At 44.3% G+C, this 19,020-nt stretch overlaps 1 protein-coding gene across 19 annotated transcripts in view; it reads left to right on the forward strand.

Moving 5' to 3' along the window:
• Positions 1 to 19,020, forward strand: part of KLC1 (kinesin light chain 1) — a 68,459-nt gene that overhangs the window by 9,715 nt on the left and 39,724 nt on the right. Inside the window, exons 1-2 of one of the 19 annotated variants that reach the window (XM_045448392.1) lie at positions 5,627 to 5,816; positions 8,837 to 8,998. The exons of the other annotated variants lie outside the window; for them this stretch is intronic. Of the exons in view, the coding sequence (XP_045304348.1) occupies positions 8,985 to 8,998 (14 nt within the window). The 5' untranslated portion in view covers positions 5,627 to 5,816; positions 8,837 to 8,984. Of the gene's footprint in view, positions 1 to 5,626; positions 5,817 to 8,836; positions 8,999 to 19,020 lie in introns of those variants that run through there. 19 annotated transcript variants of the gene reach the window in all.

Raw genomic sequence — 19,020 nt, forward strand, 5'->3', positions numbered from 1 at the left:
AATCAAGAGTTGGACACAGCCGACTGAGCCACCCAGGTGCCCCTGTCCTGTTTCATTTTGAAATAAAAATGCTGTTTTTTAACCACATCATGAATGCTCTATTTTTTTTCACCCAGGCTTCCATAACACACTGTTTTTTTGTATTCTCTTAGTCACACGGTCCGATGAAGCTGTTTTTCCTTTTTGTTTGTTCAAAGACTTGTAATAGAGACATCTGCATCATTTGGGCTTACTCATTCTTGATTTAGGAAAAAGCATGTTCTCCTATATTTTCATGTAGTACCCTTTTCTGTGGTTTGTCATGCTTAAAATTTGCATCTGAAGAGATGTCTCATGGCAAACGGAATGACCTAATGCACTGCCCATCTCTGGCCAGGAGCCCTGCTTGGCAGTGGGGTGGGCCCCTGACCAGCTGGTGGGGGACACGGCCTTCTTGTAAAACTCTTTCTTTAGGTGCTGTCTGGTCATTGACAGGCAAAGCCAGTGTGCACACTGGGATATGTGCACACTTCACATAGTGGTGTGGTTTGGTTATTGTGGAGTTAGAAGATCTGTGTACTTAGAGGTGGACTGATTGCAGAACAGAACCACAATTGACTGTTTTGAGCATGGCTGTGGGGAAAGAACCCAGGGAGTTCTGACTGCCTTCGTGTCTCGAATTCTGCAAGCACATCGATAGATTCATCGAAGAGGCAGATGCATGCCTCCTGTTTTATCCAGTGGTTTATAGTTTTAAGAAGGAAACAAATTCCTAGACGTTACAGCGTCTTGGAGTCGTTAGTATTGAAACATCCACTTCACAGATTTTTGTGATTTTTAGGCCAGCACAATTCAAGCATTCAGCTTATTCTTGTGATTTAAGTTTAGAAGAGGAGATGAAAGGATTAGATTAAAATTTTTTTAATGTTTATTTTTGAGACACAGAGAGGCAGAGTGCTAGTGGGGGAGGGGCAGAGAGAGAGGGAGACACAGAATCCGAAGCAGGGTCCAGGCTCTGACCTGTCAGCACAGAGCCCGATGCGGGGCTTGAACCCATCAACTGTGAGATCATGACCTGAGCTGAAGTTGGATGCTCAACTGACTGAGCCACCCAGGCACCCCGAAAGGATTAGATTAAGTTAGGTTAGGTTTGAGGAAGATTAGATTGGAGGAGGTACAGTGTACAAGAAGAATATGATGAGTCCATAAAATTTCCATTTTGTAATGGGTTTGTGGCAAGCTCTGGAATTGTCTCTCTCAGCTGTCTCTGTCAGTTCATGGCCCAGAGATGAAGTTTCTCATTAGGAGGTTCCTGATGGAGCATATCCTCCCTTGAGTAAAATTTAGTGATTGTTTTTTTTTTTTTAATGTTTATTTTTGAGAAAGAGAGAGTAGGGGAGGGGCGGGGGGGGGGGCAACAGAGGATCCAAAGCAGGCTCCATGCTGTCAGCACAGAGGTGCTTGAACCTTTTGTGGGACTTGAACTCACGAATCATGAGATCATGACCTGAGCCAAAGTCAGACGCTTAACTGAGCCACCCAGCTGCCCCAGAATTTTTTTTTTCCTTCAGTTAATGATACGTACCAAAGAAAATAAAACACAAAACCCCACTTTGGAACCTAATCTATTTAGCTTTGTCGAGAAATCATAGAAAACATCGTTTTTCACTATTTTTATCCTATGTTCCCCTTTTGTTAAACAACTAAAATCTCAAGTCTTCTTCAGTTTATTTAGTGACTTCCAAAAACAAAACACATTACCTATTGTGACTAAAAAGCAAAGTGACCAATGGTAATATTAGAGGTAAAAATGTACTTATGTTTTGGCTCTGAAGTTGCAGGACAAAAATTACATAGTGCAGAATCAAAGGGGGAATATTACTTGACTCAGAAGAGGTGAAAGTGGGCGCCTGGCTGGCTCAGTTGGAAGAGCATGTGACTCTTGATCTTGGGGTTGTGAGTTCAACCCCCACATTAGGCATACGGATTACTTAAAAAAATGTGAAAACAAACAGTGATTCTTGAGTTATTTATTATTTTGAGAGAGAGAGCGAGCGAGCAGAGGAGGAGAGAAACCCAAGCAGCCTACTTGCTGTCAGTGCAGAGCCTGATGCAGGGCTTGAACCAGTGAACTGTGAGATTATGACCTGAGCCAAAACCAAAAATCCGATGCTTAACTGACTGAGCCACCTAGGCACTCTTGATTCTTGAATTTTCTGATGTTTGCTTTTCTTTTTGGTGGAGGCAGGAGAGGGTAAACGGTGGGGAGGAGGGGTATTATTCCCCTAGCTTGTATAATAGTTAAGGTTCACATTTTAAGCCAAATCCAAAAAGGCCTCCTAGGGTCTTTCAATCAATTCCCAACCATGACATCTTTAGATAAAAAGACACATGATACACCCCTTTATAGGCTCACAGTCGTGAGTTATTTTATTTTCTAAATATAACACAGTATTATAATAATAAATATATTTTAGACAGCTGTATATTGCCTACTCTTTCCCAAATAAGAATCACTAAACTTGGGGCGCTTCGGATTCTGTATTTGCCTCTCTTTCTGCCCCTCCCCTGCATGTGCTCTGTGTCTTTCTCAAAAATGAATAAACATTTTAAAAAATTAAAAAAAATTCTGGGTATAGTATACTGAAATGTTTCTATTATGAAAAAATTCACAGGGTCACACAAACTTCTGATTCTAGAATATTAAAAAAATTTTTTTTTAAGGTTTTTATTTATTTTTGAGAGAGAGAGTCAGAGCGTGAGTTGGGGAGGGGCAGAGAGAGACACACACAGAATCTGAAACAGGCTCCAGGGTCTGAGCTGTCAGCACAGGACATGATGCGGGGCTTGAACCCACAAACCATGAGATCATGACCTGAGCCAAAGTCAGACACTCAACTGACTGAGCCACCCAGGCGCCCCTAGAATATTGTTTTTAATGTTTATTCATTTTTGAGAGAGGGAGAGACAGAGTGTGGGGGGGGGGAGGGGTAGAGAGACAGGGAGACCCGGAAACCTAAGCAGGCTCCAAGCTCTGAGCTGTCAGCACAGCCTGATGTGGGGCTCGATCCCACGAACCATGAGATCATGACCTGAGCCGAAGTCAGACGCTTAGCTGACTGAGCCACCCAGGTGACCCTGATTCCAGAATATTTTTATAACCCCAGAAAGAAACCCTGAACCCATTAGCAGTCAGTCACCACCCTGCTTTCCCTCCAGCCCTTGGCAACCATGAGTCTACTTCTGTCTCTGTAGACATTTCATATAAATGGAATTATGCAATATGTGGCCTTTTGTGTCTAGCTTGGTTCACTTAAGTACATGTTTGTGAGGCCCAACCATGCTGTAGCATGGATCAGTATTTTGTTCCTTTTTATAGCCAAATAATACTCCATTGTGTGGATAGACCACATTTTGGCTGTTACGAATAATACCAAACTACTGGTGTGAAAGTTCTACATTTGTCCAGCATTGGTTTTGGACCATTCGTGTGCAGGTTTTTATGTAAACATGTTTTCAGTTTTCTTGGGTATTTACCCAGTGGTGGAACTGATTGGTCCTTCACTTAATTAAATTTTTTTTTTTTTTTTGAGAGAAAAAGCGTGTGTGTGTGTGTGTGTGTGTGTGTGTGTGTGTGTGTGTGTGTGTGTATGTGTATGAATTGGGGAGGGACAGAGAGAGAGGGGAGCCCAGGCAGGCTCCACGCTGAAAGTGCAGGGCTCAATCTCCTAAACCATGCATGAGATCATGATCTGAGCCAAAATCATTTTAAAGTTTTGACACTTGTATTACTTAATGCACAACACACTCTGTAATCTTGAGTTCCATGATACTGAATGTCTTGGTCTGTTTGGGTGGCTATAACAAAATACCATAATCTGGGGGACTTATGAACACCATGAATTTCTCATCGTCCTGGACTGGGAATTCCAAGACCATGATGCTGGTAGATTGAGGGTCTGGTGAGGTTTGGTTTTTGCTTCATAGATGGCTGTCTTCTCTGTGTCCTCACTTGGCGGAAGGGGTGAGGGAGCTCTGTGGAGTCTCTTTTATAAGAGCACTGATCTCATTCCTTAGGGCTCCACCCTCATGACCTAAGTACCCACCTCAAAATAGCATCACCTTCGGGGTTAGGTTTCAACGTATGAGTTTTGTCGGGACACAGACATTCATTCAGATCATGGCACTGAATATTTCCTCGAATACAACTTCAGTCATTTGCTGTAGGCTCATTAGAGGTTCTCTGGCTGCTTCTCGTTTCTCCCTCTCTGTGCCTAGTGCTCAGTCCGGCGTATGGTTGTGTGTAGAGAGATGGGCTGTGAGTCTAGCTGGCCGTGTTTCCCACTGGTTCAGCTCACATATCTCTTGGGAAAACATCTCGGTCATGATGTTCTGCTACCAGTATTGGCAAAGTAAACATTTATCTGTTCTTCTATCTTATTTTTCTTTTTCTGTGCTAGACTTTGTTTTTCTAGGAACTTCATTTCATAGTCAAACTGTCAGGGGCACCTGGGTGGCTAAGTCCATTGAGCATCCGACTTCAGCTCAGGTCATGATCTCGCAGTTCGTGGGTTCGAATCCCACGTCGGGCTCTGTGCTGAGAGCTCAGAGCCTGGAGCCTGCTTCAGATTCTGTCTCCAGCTCTCTGTGCCCCTCTCCTGCTTGTGCTCTGCCTCTCTCAATCTCTCAAAAATAAATAAAGGTTAAAAAATTAAAAAAAAAAACTGTCAGAATAATTCATGTTTCTTTCTTGGCTGTCCTTCACTCTGTCGTTTTTTTCTATCACATTCTTTAAAAAAATTGAAATTTAAGTCCCGTAAAATAAAAGTTATCATTTTAAAGTATACAATTTGGTGAATTTTTTCTGTATTTTGGGCAACCGCAACCACTGATCTAATTCCACACGTCTTTTAAATATATATATATATTTAACTTTCTTTACCACATTAGCTCTTTCTTTCTTTCTTTCTTTCTTTCTTTCTTTCTTTCTTTCTTTCTTTCTTTCGAGAGTGTGAGCAGGGGAGAGGGGCGGGGAGGGGGAGAGAGAGACAGAAACAGAGAGAGAGAGAGAGAGAGAGAGAGAGAGAGAGAATATATCTCAGGCAGGTTCTGTGCTCAGTGCAGAGCCCAGTGGGGGGACCGTGAGATCATGGCCTGATCCAAAATCAAGAGTCAGATAGATGCTCAACCGGCTGAGCCACCCAGATGCCCTTCTTTTGGTTAATTTTTGAGAGAGGGGGAAGGTTTGTTAAAATTTGTCAAACTATTGAAAATTGTATTCCCTGTTTGTAGAATGTGCGTGTATAATCTCATTGTCTGTAGGCAGTATAAATCTCATGTAAGTATAAAGGGAGTATAAATGTATGAAAAGATCAGGTGGTAGAGATGGGAAATAACATTACATGAAAATTGATAATTTGGTATGACAAAAATTCAGTATGTATGATCTAGTATAATCTTTAAAAAGTGCTTTTAGCGTCCACCCAGTTCTGGTTTAATTTCTCTGTCTTATAAAATATTCAGTGTATTCAGCATTTCTATTCTTGTCTCACTTAGGTTGGTCTATTTTTATTGTGGCCGAAGTTTCAAATCTTTTCTATATTTGAGGGTTTGAGATGTTCCTTTGCCTGCAACCCCAGGCAGTCCGGAGAGGTGCTTGTCTGTTTTCTTGGTGAACCAGCAGAAGCACAGGGTGCTTGTGGTGTGTGTACACGTGCGTGTACAGCAGTGTGGTCACTAAATCAAAGGTGCACCTGAACGCAGTGGAGGGAGCTTGGATTCTGTTCCTGTTTTGGGTAGTGTGGGCTACGTGTCTTCAACGGTCCGTCTCCTCATCTGTAAGTGGGAATTGTAATGATTGTTGCCTAAACCACTTACAGACTTTGTCTTTTGTTCTTCTAAAACAATACACGTGGGGCCCCTGGGTGGCTCGGTTGGCTGAACGTGGGGCCCCTGGGTGGCTCGGTTGGCTGAACGTCTGACTCTTGATCTCAGTTCAGGTCTTGGTCTCAAGATTGTGAGTTTGAGCCCCGCGTTGGGCTCCACGCTGGTAATGAACCCTACTTAAAAAAAACAAAAACCATACCCTTATGGAAATACTCCAGAAACTAAAATCCTGCACAGATGTGAGTTCTTACTATGCATAGCACGTGTATGCTTTCCTGGTTTTGTCTTTATCAAAGTTACATGCATACTTTTTTGTATTCTTTGTAGGTAGATTTTTAAAGAACAAACTTTTTAGGATAGTTTTCTGTTGACAGAAAAGTTGGAAGACAGTACAAAATCCCTGCATGCCTGCACTCAATTTCTCTTAATGTCAACATTCTACATTATTATGGCACATTAATGACAGCTAAGGAACTAGCATTGGTACATAATTTTAACCATTTTATTTGGATTTTACTAGTTTTCCCCTAATATCCTTGTTCTGTTCAGAACCCCATCCAGGACACCATATCACACGTAGCCATCGTTTTTCCTGGTCTGTGAAGTACTGGTCAATATTTTGTAGAATAGCCCTCAACTTGCGTTCTTCTGACATTTTCCTCATGGTTGGATGGGTTTGCAGGTTTGAGAAGAAGCTCGCCGGGCCCAATTTTGGATTCCGAAACCATTTTACCATCAAACAAACCAAGGCCCCTTCAGATAATGGCTGATTCTAGGGCTGGGGCAGGGAGAGTACAAGACGAGCCTGGGACATCTTGTGGTGCTAGAAAGTACAGAAGTGCTCGGGGCGCCTGGGTGGCGCAGTCGGTTAAGCGTCCGACTTCAGCCAGGTCACGATCTCGCGGTCCGTGAGTTCGAGCCCCGCGTCGGGCTCTGGGCTGATGGCTCGGAGCCTGGAGCCTGTTTCCGATTCTGTGTCTCCCTCTCTCTCTGCACCTCCCCCATTCATGCTCTGTCTCTCTCTGTCCCAAAAATAAATAAACGTTGAAAAAAAAAAATTAAAAAAAAAAAAAAAAAGGAAAGAAAGTACAGAAGTGCTCAAAAAGCAAAGGGGTAGGAGCACGTTACAAGAACATGAGAGCCAGTTGACAGAACTCTCACTGGCCCAAACGGAGACAGTTTGAGCCACAAAATAAATAACATGTATGTGTAATAACGAGTATTCTTTAGATAAAACCTGAAGTATGAAACAAACAGCTCCTGTCCATATTGACATTAATGTTTAAATAAGTAAATGAGGGATGAGGCAGAGAGGAGACACTGTCCTGTACAGAAGAACTCCAGACACCTTATAATCCCTCTTCACATTCGCTCTCCCCACCCCTCTGGGGGTGGGCTGCCCCCCTAGTGACGTGCTTCCTAAAGATGAGCGTCGAAAGGACAGCTGGAGTGGGTGTGTCTAGTGGAGGGAATCCTGCCCAGGGGAGGCCTGCACAAACCACGTCAGCCGGTGGTCAGGACTGGCACCGTTGCCTTTTAAGTCAGGGGGAGCACAGGGACTCTGGCTGTGATGCAGTGAGAATGGTACCCGTGGGTTTCAGAGTCACAGAGTTTCATAAGTGTTGGTTTTTGCCACTGCTTGCTCCCCCTTTCCTTCTTCCTAGAAGTAACTTGTTGTTGTTGTTGTTTTTTAATTTTTAATCTTTCTTTCTTTCTTTCTTTCTTTCTTTCTTTCTTTCTTTCTTTCTTTCTTTCTTTCTTTCTTTCTCTCTTTCTTTCTCTCTTTTCTCTCCCTCTTTCTCTCCCTCTTTCTCTCCCTCTCTCTTTCTCTCTCTCTCTTCCTCTCTCTCTTCCACTTCCTCCCTTCTTCCCTTCGTTTCTTCTTTCTTTATAATGTTTATGTTATTTTTGAGAGAGAGAGAGCGAGCGAGCCCAAGCGGGGGAGGAACGGAGAAAGAGGGAGACACAGAATCTGAAGCAGGTTCCAGGCTCTGAGCTCTCAGTACAGAGCCCGATGCAGGGCTCGAACCCACAAACCACGAAATCATGACCTGAACATGATACTTAACCAACTGAGCCACCCAGCCCCCAGTAAATATTTTTTTAAAGTTTTAAAATTTATTAGGGGAGGCGAATGGGGGAGGGGCAGAGAGAGAGGATCCCAAGCAGGCTCTGTGCTGTCAGCGCAGACCCCACCTGGGGCTCGATCTCACTAACCCTGAGCTGAAATCAAGAGTCAGATGCTTAACTAATGAGCCACCCAGGCACCCGTTTTCACTTATTGTTTTAAAATTATTAAAAAAAAAATTTATTTATTTTTGAGAGAGAGTGCAAATGCACGAGCAGGGGTGGGTGGGTAAAGAGAGGGAAACAGAGGATCCGAAGTGGGCTCCACGTTGACAGCAGAGAGCCCGACACGGGGCTCGAACCCACAAACCGGGAGATCACGACTTGGGCCAAAGCTGGAGGCTTAACTAACAGCCACCTGTGAAACGGTCCCGTTTTCACTTCTTTTAAGTGAAATACAATTTTTACATAGTTACTGCTGTTTCTAAATAACAGGCTTATGTTGCTGTCTGATTTTTTTTTTTTTTTTTTTTAAGATTTTACTTTTAAGTAATCTCTGCACCCAACGAGGGCCTCACACTTACAGCCTTGAGATCAAGAGTCCGTGCTCTACTGACTGAGCCAGCCAGGCACCCCGATGGTTTTTCAGTTTTTGACTTCCCGTTCTAGATAATTGGGACTGAGCTCTTTATTTGCTTCGCTTCACCACACAGGTGCTCCCCCTTTGCATCTGCATAAGCTCCCGCAGAATTTAAATTTTGTTTAGGTGTGTCTTTACCGTTTATATTCTTATGACCGTGTAAATGCCAGAGCTGATTTATGTAATGAACTGTGTGATTGCTTCTCCTGTTTGACCTTTTGTTTCCTTAGGAGTTAATTATCTTGTTTTCATTTCCTTTTTAAGTTGGTGCTGATTCACCCGCCGTCTCCAGCACTCGTCCGGTGGTGGGTGCAGAGCCCCGTCTTCCCCCCGGGGGACCCTGTGCCCTGTGTTCCATGTTTTCTTCTTGACTTCTCATTTTGCTTGAGCGCATCTTCCTGTAGCCTGAGAAATGGTGCATGAGAGGTAAAAGTTTGTGAGACCTTGTATGTCTGAAAATGTTATTATTCTGTCCCCATGGTTGATGGAGAGTTTAGCTGGCTTTGGAATTGGAAATTGGAAATAATTTTCCTTCAGAGCTTTGGAGGCATTTGTTTAATTGCCTTTTGCTTCCAGTTTTGCTCTTGAGAAGTCTGAAGCCATTCTGATTGTTTAATTCTGTCTATATGACCCCTACCCCTGAGCCCCTGGGAGCGTGTAGGAGATATATATATATATATATCTATATCTGTTCTGTATCTATATATTTAAGTTTATTTATTTTGAGAGAGACAGAGACAGTGCAGGTGGGGAGAGGCATAGAGAGGGAGACAGAATCCCAAACAGGCTCCGCACTGTCAGTGCAGAGCCCGACCTGGGGCTCCAACCCATGAAACCATGAGATCATGACCTGAGCTGAAATCAGGAGTCAGATGCTCAACCGACTTGAGTCACCCAGGTGCCGCAGGATATTCTTTTGTCACCACATTTTTATTTTCTTTAAAAAGTGTTTTTTTCAGGGGCGCCTGGGTGGCGCAGTCGGTTAAGCGTCCGACTTCAGCCAGGTCATGATCTCGCGGTCCGGGAGTTCGAGCCCCGCGTCAGGCTCTGGGCTGATGGCTCAGAGCCTGGAGCCTGTTTCCGATTCTGTGTCTCCCTCTCTCTCTGCCCCTCCCCCGTTCGTGCTCTGTCTCTCTCTGTCCCAAAAATAAATAAACGTTGAAAAAAAAAAAAATTAAAAAAAAAAAAAGTGTTTTTTTCATACGGTCCACATCCTATGCTTAGGACAGTGTCTGGCATAGGTAGAGTTGGTGCCCAATAAATAATTAACTGTCACTGAGCTGGTTGCACCTCTCACCTCCTCCTTTGGAGGCCAAGGCCTAGCTGTTGGTGTTGTGCAGGCCAGGTCGTAGGTGACCATTGGATCCTTCCGCCTCTCATGTTGCCTCGCTCAGGTTCCTGCAGCTCACCCGCCATGGCTCAGTGGACATAGCAGTCCTACTTCTCAGTTTGAAGCATCAACTTCTCATTGCACAGAATTGTCCACTTAATTTTTTAAAGATTTATTTATTTATTTTGAGGGAGAGAGTGAGCATGAGTGGGGGAGGGGCAGAGAGAGAGGGAGAAAGAGAGAGAACCCCAAGCAGGCTCTGCGCTGTCAGCACAGAGCTCGATGCGGGGCTCGATCTCTTGAGTGAGATCATGACCTGAGCCAGGATCAAAAGTTGGACGCTCAACTGCCTGAGCCACCCACATGCGCCCAGAATTGTCCACTTTAAATTTGTCAGTTTTCATCATCCCTAACAGGAGTTGATTTTGTAACACTGAAGATTTCTCTTAGTCACTGGTGTGTTAGAGCAAGTAAACTCAGTCTTGGAGCACTTAGCTGGCTCAGTTGGTAAACGTGTGACTGTTGATCTTGGGGTCATGAGTTTGAGCCTCATGTTGGGTGTACAGATTACCTAAAATCAATAAATAAAATTTAAAAAACTCTCAGTCTTTGCCTAACAGACCGGTTATGTTAAAGGACAAGTTAAGAGAATAATTTTAGTATTAGTAGGGGCTATTTTCAATTTTGCATATTACCTCTGCTTGGAGTATTTCAGAGTAGAAGTAAAGCAACAGAATATGCAAATTAATATTGCTGTCTGGTATTTTTGTCATACTTGAGTAATGGTGCGTTAGTGATATGCCGGTGTGTTAGTTACTGCTAGTCATATCTTTAGTTACTGACAAGGTCTAAATCCTCTCCTTATGTGTATTCTGAGAAATTCATGATACAGACGAAGATGGATGGTTCAGTTGCCTTGTCCATTTATTTCAGGTTTGAGCATGTAGGGATTTAATTTTCTTTTTCTTTTTAATTAAAAAAAATTTAACGTTAAAATTATTTTAGAGGGGAGAGAGAGCATGCAAGGGGGGGAGGGGCAGAGGGAGAGAGAGAGAGAGAGAGAGAGAGAAAATGAGAATACCAAGCAGGCTCCACACTCAGCACAGAACCCCATGCAGGCCTTAATCCCATGACCTGAGCCGATATCAAGAGTGACCTGAACAGAAATCGACAGTGGGCTCAGTGGACAGGGTGCTCAACTGACTGAGCCACCCAGGCGCCCCTAAATTTTTTTCTGGGAGGGGTTTGGGAGGGAAGAGGGAGAGGGAGAGGGAGGGAGAGAATCTGAAGCAGGTTCCTGCCCAGCGTGGAGCCCTGTGCAGGGCTCGACTTCATGACCATGGGATCATGACCTGAGCTGAAATCAAGTCAGACGCTTAACTGACTGAGCCACCCTGGCGTCCCTAATTTCTTTCTTAAATCAAGGGCCTGTTTTGGTTTCCTGTATTTCCAAAGGGAAGTCAGGCCTTTGAAAGGACAACATTGTATAATTGACCCTTCAATAACACAAAGGTTCTAGGCCTCGACACCCAACACCTGACAGCCCCGTACAGTCAGAGATCTGCCTGTAACTTTGGACTCCTCAAACACTTAACTACTAATAGCCCACTGTTGACTGGAAGCCTTGCTGATGACATAAATAATTGATAAACATGTATTTTTATGTTACATCTATTATACGCTATATTCTTACGATAAAGTAAGGCAGAGGAAAGAAAACTATTAAGAAAACCGTAGAGAAAACGTATTTACGTTACAACACCATAAAATATCCACGTAGACGTGGACCTGCACAGTTCACACTCGTGTTCAAGTGTCAGCTGGACTCCCTCACTTCTGCCCTCTGGTAGTTCATAGGAGAGCATGTCTGTTTTTATTGTTTTTCAACTGGCATCTTAGAAATAAATATTGCCGGATTTTTGGGTTACAAAATGTTACATGTAGGATTTAACTGGGGATCTGAATGTGGAGATAAACTAGGTTTCTTGGGTGTTGTGTCACATGAGTCACATGAGTGATGTGAATCCTTGGGTATGAGAGTCGTGTGTATTAAAAATACACATCAAAACCATTATACTACCCAATAAAAATAGCAAAGATTGAACCATGATTTAAAATAATGGAGACAAAAGTAGTTCTAAAATTAAAGAAAGGTGGAAGATTAAGCTTTAGGATTATTTTTCTCTTTATTATTTTAGGTAGTGACTTTTGTAATCTGTGGACACAGTACAGACTTTGTTGAGGATTTGAATGAGACAAGCAGTGTAGTAGACCATAATAGCTTTGCCTGTTGAACGGTGGATTTGAGAGGTTTGACCATAAGAAGGGCTTCTCTTGTTTAAGGAGCTTAATTCAGATGTCAGATTTGTCAGGTGCTGTGTTGGAGATTATGCGTTGAGCACTGAGTTCTTTTGCTTTCACAGAGCAAATAATGGGACTTCAAAGAGTTCTCTCTCTCTCTCTTTTTTGAAGTAAAAGCATAGACATAAATTTCCATGGCTAGTAAGAATAACCTGGGGCCAGATATTGAGTGTGTTACTCAGAAGGGAAGCGGGAGGGGAGTATTTGAGTACCATGTTCCAGGTGGGTTGGCTGTCTGTTGCCCCTTACATGTGGGGATTGAGGCTCCAAGAGGTTCCATGATAGGTGAGGGGATAATAGGGAGTTGGAATCAGATGGGCTGGCTCCCAAGGCTGGTTTATTCATTCATTTTAAAGTTTTTGTTAGGTTGTTTAAGTAATCTCTGCACCCGACCTGGGGCTCGAACTCACAACACGGAGATCAAGAGTCGCACGGCCTTCCACCTGAGCCAGCCGAGCACCCCGTGTTGCATTGATTTATTGAGCACATACTTCCTGCATGCCTGTGGAGCGGCAGGCATTGTTCTGGCTGACTCATTGTTCCAGAATCACTGGGAAGCACACACAGCCCAAGAGTTGCAAGAGTTGCAAAAGTCTTAGGGATGCTGCGGTTGCTAGGCTGACAGCGTGTGGCGTTTGAGCAGACGTAGAGTCCCGGTAGTTTACCCTTTAGAAATCAGTGTCACCGTGACAAGAACCCTTTCAACTGAGAGTTTATTTGGCACACTTGAGAAGCTTCTTATTTTAAGTGAACTCTTACCTATCTTTCTTTTAGTTTCCTGCCATTTTGTTCAGGGCCCGCTCTTTACCTTCACCTAGACGCGTATATGTCTTCGCCTGAGGTTTCTTCTAGTTTCTTGTGGCACTTTCTTCACTTAATTTTTTTAATCAAAATGGAATTTAGTGTACAGTGATGGTAGGACTACAACACCTTTTTTCCCCCTAAATAGCCAGTTCCTTTAGCACTCTTTTTTATGTAAGCTATCTTTGGTCATAATGACTTAGCCTGGAACTTAAGAGAGCTACGGAGCAGTCTAAGCATGCATGCTGCTGTGGGTTTCCCTCTGAAGAAGTGGCGTATGTAGGTCTGTTTATAGGATGGTGGCTTGGATGAGGGGGTATGGAAAGTGCTATGATTGAGGGGTACCTACCTGAGGGTAGCATGAGGTATGAGCTCGGGAAATGGAAGATTTGGAAAGTCCTCTGACTGAACCACAATATTTGAAATGTCTTGTAAGATAGTAAATATATTCTTTGTTTATATTAGAGGGGAGAAGTTGCCTCAATGGATAGAAATTTAAGGAGGGAGATTGAACTCAGCAAAAGGAATAACTTTCTAACTACCTATTCGAGCAGTCTAACAAGGAATCAGCTGTCTTGCAAAGTACTGAGGCCCACGTTAGAGGTGTGTCTGCAGGTGTTGAGCGGTCACTTATCAGGGATGTTCCCGATTGCTTAGCTCCCAGGTGGAAGCTGCACTGATTACGGTCAGCCACTGTGCTTAGTGACTCAGCTGCATTCTCCTGTGCCTTTAACTGCCCGGACAGTAGGCCCCCTCTAATCCCTGGGACCCAGGGTAGTTCGGGGACTTTGCCTGTGCTGTGGTGGTGGAGCCAGGCTCTGCACCTGCTTGCTCTGGATTCTGAGGCCCATGCTTTCCACATAGCACCCTGTCCTCTCAGTGCCTTTTTTTGTTTTTTTTTAGTTTATTTATTTTGAGAGAGAGAGAGAGGGTGTATAAGTCGGGGAGGGGCAGAGAGAGAGAGAGAGAGAGAGAGAGAGAGAGAGAATCCCAAGCAGGCTGCACACTGTCAGTGCAGAGCCCAGTGTGGGGCTCTAACTCACAAACCTCGGGATCCTGACCTGGGCTAAAGTAAGCCCTGTAGGCGCCCAACATCTCCGTTCTTAAGAGAGCTAAGTGCCTCCCAAGAGCATTTGGATTCTTCACTGATTTTCTGTTAAGAATAAGCTGAAAAGATGGGGCGCCTGGGTGGCGCAGTCGGTTAAGCGTCCGACTTCAGCCAGGTCATGATCTCGCGGTCCGTGAGTTCGAGCCCCGCGTCGGGCTCTGGGCTGATGGCTCGGAGCCTGGAGCCTGTTTCCGATTCTGTGTCTCCCTCTCTCTCTGCCCCTCCCCCGTTCATGCTCTGTCTCTCTCTGTCCCAAAAATAAAATAAACGTTGAAAAAAAAAAAATTTTAAGAATAAGCTGAAAAGAAATCTACCTTAACTGCTCCCCCACCCTTTTATTTGTGCACGTCCAGATGACATTTGTATTTATTATCCTTGTCTGTGGTTAAAGCCTCCACGAGAGTGTGAGCACGCGGTGCAGTGTCACCAGTTCTGTTGCATATTCCCTGAGGAATTAAATTTGGATTTCTTTTTTTAAGTTTGTTTATTTTTAGTAATCTCTACACGCAACGTGGGGCTCAAACTCATGACCCTGAGATCAAGAGTCACACGCTCTACCGACTGAGCCAGCCAAGTGCCCCAGATTTGGTTTTCTTCAAATGTGTTGACTTATTCTTTAAATGTATTTACTTACTTGAGGTATCACCTCAGTTAAACGATTAAATTTTCCCATTTTGTTGTGATTTTTTTTCCTGTCTATGAATCCTACCTGGTAGGATTTTGCTGTTCCTGTTTAAACTCTTTGCCCCTCCCCATTTTTTCTCTTTTGCATAAGCAAAACTGCCCTCTCTTCCCCTTTTATCAGCCTCCACTCGAACCTCTAAAGATAGGACAATGACCATCTTTGTGATTGGTTGGGATTTAATTTTTTTTTTTTTTAAGTTTTAAATGTTAGATCTGCTATAGTTAACATGCAGCGTGATGTTAGTTTGAGGTGGACAATATAGTGATTCAACAATTGCATAGGTCCCCTGGTGGTCATCCCAAGTGCACTCCTTAATCCCTATCACTTACTTCCCCCATCCCCCCATCTACCTCCCTGCTGGTGACCATCAGTGTGTTCTCTGTAGTTACGAGTCTGTTTCTTGGTTTGCCTCTCTCTGTCTTTCCTTTCTTGTTTGTTTTGTTTCTTGAATTCCACATAAGAGTGAAATCATATGGGATTTGTCTCTCTCTGACTTATTTCACTTAGCGTTACACCCTCTAGATCCATAGAGGTTGCAAGTGGCAAGATTTCCTTCTTTTTTTTTTTTAATGGCTGAGTAATACTCCATTTTTGTCCATTCATCAGTCCATAGACATTTGGGCTTACCATAATTTGGCTATTGTTGATAATGCGGATGTAAACATTGGGGTGCGTGTATCCCTTCAAATTAGTGTTTTTATATTTTTCGGGTAAATACGTGGTAGTTCAGTTACTGGATTGTAGGGTAGTTCTGTTTTTAACTTTCTGAGGAATGGACAGGGTTCATGGACATTGACACGATTTACTGCCCATTCATGCCGAGACAGGTGGTTTGAGTAATGAAGTTGCTCTCACTTCTCACTAGAGTCTCCAGACTCTCCTTTGCATCCCCGAGTTTAATAGTGTCTGAAAAGACTGAGAAGGTGCTGGCTGGGTGTTTTGCTTTCCAGGGAGAGGCATGAGCCTCATTCTGGCAGAGGGCTAGGGAAGAAAGTGCAGCGTATCTGCTGGGCTGTGATCATGCCACTACCACCGAGTTGTCTTCCCTTTCCTGGCACTGCCCAGCCCCATTCATTCTCCCCGCAGGCTCCTGCCTTCAGAATGCAGCTGTCCTCTGGCTTACTCCCCTGGACTCTGGCCTTGTCACCATGAGCCTCGAGCACCATGACCTGTGGCCTGACGAGGCTGCTCGCAGGCAGTGGGTGCTTTCCCGCCTCTGCCCTGGCCCCTGTTGCTCCCCTGGCTGGGAGTGCCCTCCGCACTCCCGTCTGGAGGAGATGGGCTCATCTGGTAAGACTGCCTTACCTCAGGAGCGGTTTCTTCGTGTGTCTGGCCTCCCCTCTCCAGTGGAGGTGCCTGCTGTCCCCCCCCCCCAGTTCGTGCTCCCACCTCGCAGGTCCCGACAGTGCCTTTAGCTCTTGCTGCTCGTATATGCTTAGTTTATCTTCTGGTAGCCTGTGGGTCCCAGCTGTCTGCATTCTAGGCCCTAGCGTGGAGTTTCAGTAAGACACTTGGATCTTCTAGTTTGGGGAGAAAGAGACTAAAATGTTGCATCATTTGGAAATTGCTGCCAAAGGTGGAGAGGGAAGTCTTCAGTTTGATTTTCCTCTTTTCTCTAGAGACACCTGCTCTGGACATCCACCTCTTCACCATCCTCCTCACTGTGCATGGCGATCAGGCTGACACTTTGACGTAGTGCCGTTGAGATGTGAGCATCGGAAGCTGCTCCTGAAATGTTTTGTTCATTTGTTCAGCAAATATGTCGTTAGCATTTACTGTGTGACAGACTGGGACCGAGGCGGCCTGCTCTCCTGGATTTGCAGTGGGGTTGGAGAGCCATAAAGTAGATACATGACAGATGTAATGGCAATACAGACTGTCAGGTAGAGGAGTTACCTCTGTTCTTTTGTTGTTTTCTGAGTTCTTTGTGGTACAGAGGTGGATTTCTCTGAATAGTCCTACAGAGATAGCCTCTAAATTTCAAGAGAAATTGGCTCTCTTTATTTTCAGCTGGTCAGTTAAAAGGATTACTGGTTTTTTTTTTAATTTAATTTTTAATTTTTAAAAATTTACATCCATACTAGCATATAGTGCAACACTGATTTCAGGAGTAGGTTCCTTAGTGCCCCTCCCCCACTTAGCTCATTCCCCCCCCCAACCCCTCCCATAACCCTCAGTTTGTTCTCCATATTTATGAGTCTCTTCTGTTTTGTCCCCCTCCCTGTTTTTATATTATTTTTGTTTCCCTTCCCTTATGTTCGTCTGTTTTGTCTCTTAAAGTCCTCATATGAGTGAAGTCATGTGATTTTTGTCTTTCTCTGACTGACTCATTTCACTTAGCATAATACCCTCCAGTTCCATCCACGTAGTTGCAAATGGCAAGATTTCATTCTTTTTGATTGCTGAGTAATACTCCATTGTGTGTGTGTGTGTGTGTGTGTGTGTGTGTGTGTGGACACACACACACACACCACATCTTCTTTATCCATTCATCCGTTGATGGACATTTGAGCTCTTTCCATACTTTGGCTACTGTTGATAGTGCTGCTATAAACACAGGGGTGCATGTGTCCCTTCGAAACAGCACACCTGCATCCCGTGGATAAATGCCTAGTAGTGCAATTGCTGGGTCGTAAGGTAGTTGTATTTTTAGTGTTGTGAGGAACCTCCATACTGTTTTCCAGAGTGGCTGCACCAGCTTGCATTCCCAAGGAATTGACTTTTTGCAGTTACGCAAAAATAGCAATTTTCCACTGTAAAACTGTGTGTACAGTTGTTAACATGGCCCTTTCATTAATTCTTGGAGCCTTTACTCCCAAATCCTGGAATGAGTGGCCTGTGTTTGGTGCTCTGACACTGCTTCCCTTCACGTACCACTATCAGTACCTGCATTCACCAGGTGGTCTGCCAGGGCTCAGGAGCTGCCCTAGGGCCTGTGATTTAGTGGTGCATGAGATAAAGTCCTGGCCTTTTTTTTTTTTTTTTTTTAATGTTTTTATTTATTTTTGGGAGAAAGAGACAGAGTGCCAGTGGAGTAGGGGCAGAAAGAGGGAGACAACCGATCTGAAGCAGGCTCTGAGCTGACAGCAGAGAGCTCAGTGTGGGGCTCAAACTCATGAGCCATGAGATCATGACCTGAGCTCAAGTTGGACTTCTAACTGACGGAGCCATCCAGGTGCTCCGAGTCCCTTGCTTTTTATTTTTTTGTGTGTTTTAAGAGCTTATATATTTGTTTTGAGGGAGAGAGCAGGAGAGAGTGCATGGGGGAGGGGCAGAGAGAGAGGGAGAGAGAGAATCCCAAGCAGGCTCCGTATGGTCAGCACAGAGCCCGACGCAGGACTCCATCCCACGAACTGTGAGATCACGACCTGTGAGATCACGACCTGAGCTGAAATCAAGAGCCAGATGCTCGGAGCACCTGGGTGGCTCAGTCAGTTAAGTGTCTGACTTCAGCTCAGGTCATGATCTCACAGTTTGTGAGTTTGAGCCCTGTGTTGGGCTCTGTGCTGACAGCTCAGAGTCTGCTTCCTATCCTCTGTTCCTCTCTCTCTGCCTCCTCCCCCCTCACTCACTCAAAAAATAAACATAAAAAAAAGGTCAGATGCTCAACCAACTGAGTCACCCAGGTGCCCCCCGCCCCCCTTGCCTTTTAAGTAGAGCTTCCATTCAAGGCTGGAAGGCAGCATGTGGAAACAAACAAGATTTCAGGTGGTGCTAAGTGCTCTGGAGGAAATTACTTTGATGTGTAATCTGACTTCAATCCCTGTCCGTGAACAGCCTTTCTTTTTTAAATGTTTATTTTTTTAAGATTTAAAAAAAATTAAAAAAAATTTTTTTAATGTTTATTTACTTTTGAGATACAGCGTGAGCAGGGGAGGGGCAGAGAGAGAGGGAGACACAGAATCCAAAGCAGGCTCCCGGCTCTGAGCTGTCAGAGCCTGATGCAGGGCTCGAACTCAAGGACAGTGAGATCATGACCTGAGCCGAAGTCAGAGGCTTAACCCACTGAGCCACCCGGGTGCCCCATAAAAATCTTTTTTATTTAAAAGAGGGAGAATGAGGGAGGGAGGGTCAGAGAGAGGGAGAGAGTGGGAGAGAGAATCCCAAGCAGGCTCTGTGCTGTTAGTGCAGAACCCAATGTGGGGCTCAAACTCACAAACTGA

The sequence above is a fragment of the Leopardus geoffroyi genome, chromosome B3 (genome assembly GCF_018350155.1).
Source record: "Leopardus geoffroyi isolate Oge1 chromosome B3, O.geoffroyi_Oge1_pat1.0, whole genome shotgun sequence".
Lineage (NCBI taxonomy): Eukaryota > Metazoa > Chordata > Mammalia > Carnivora > Felidae > Leopardus > Leopardus geoffroyi.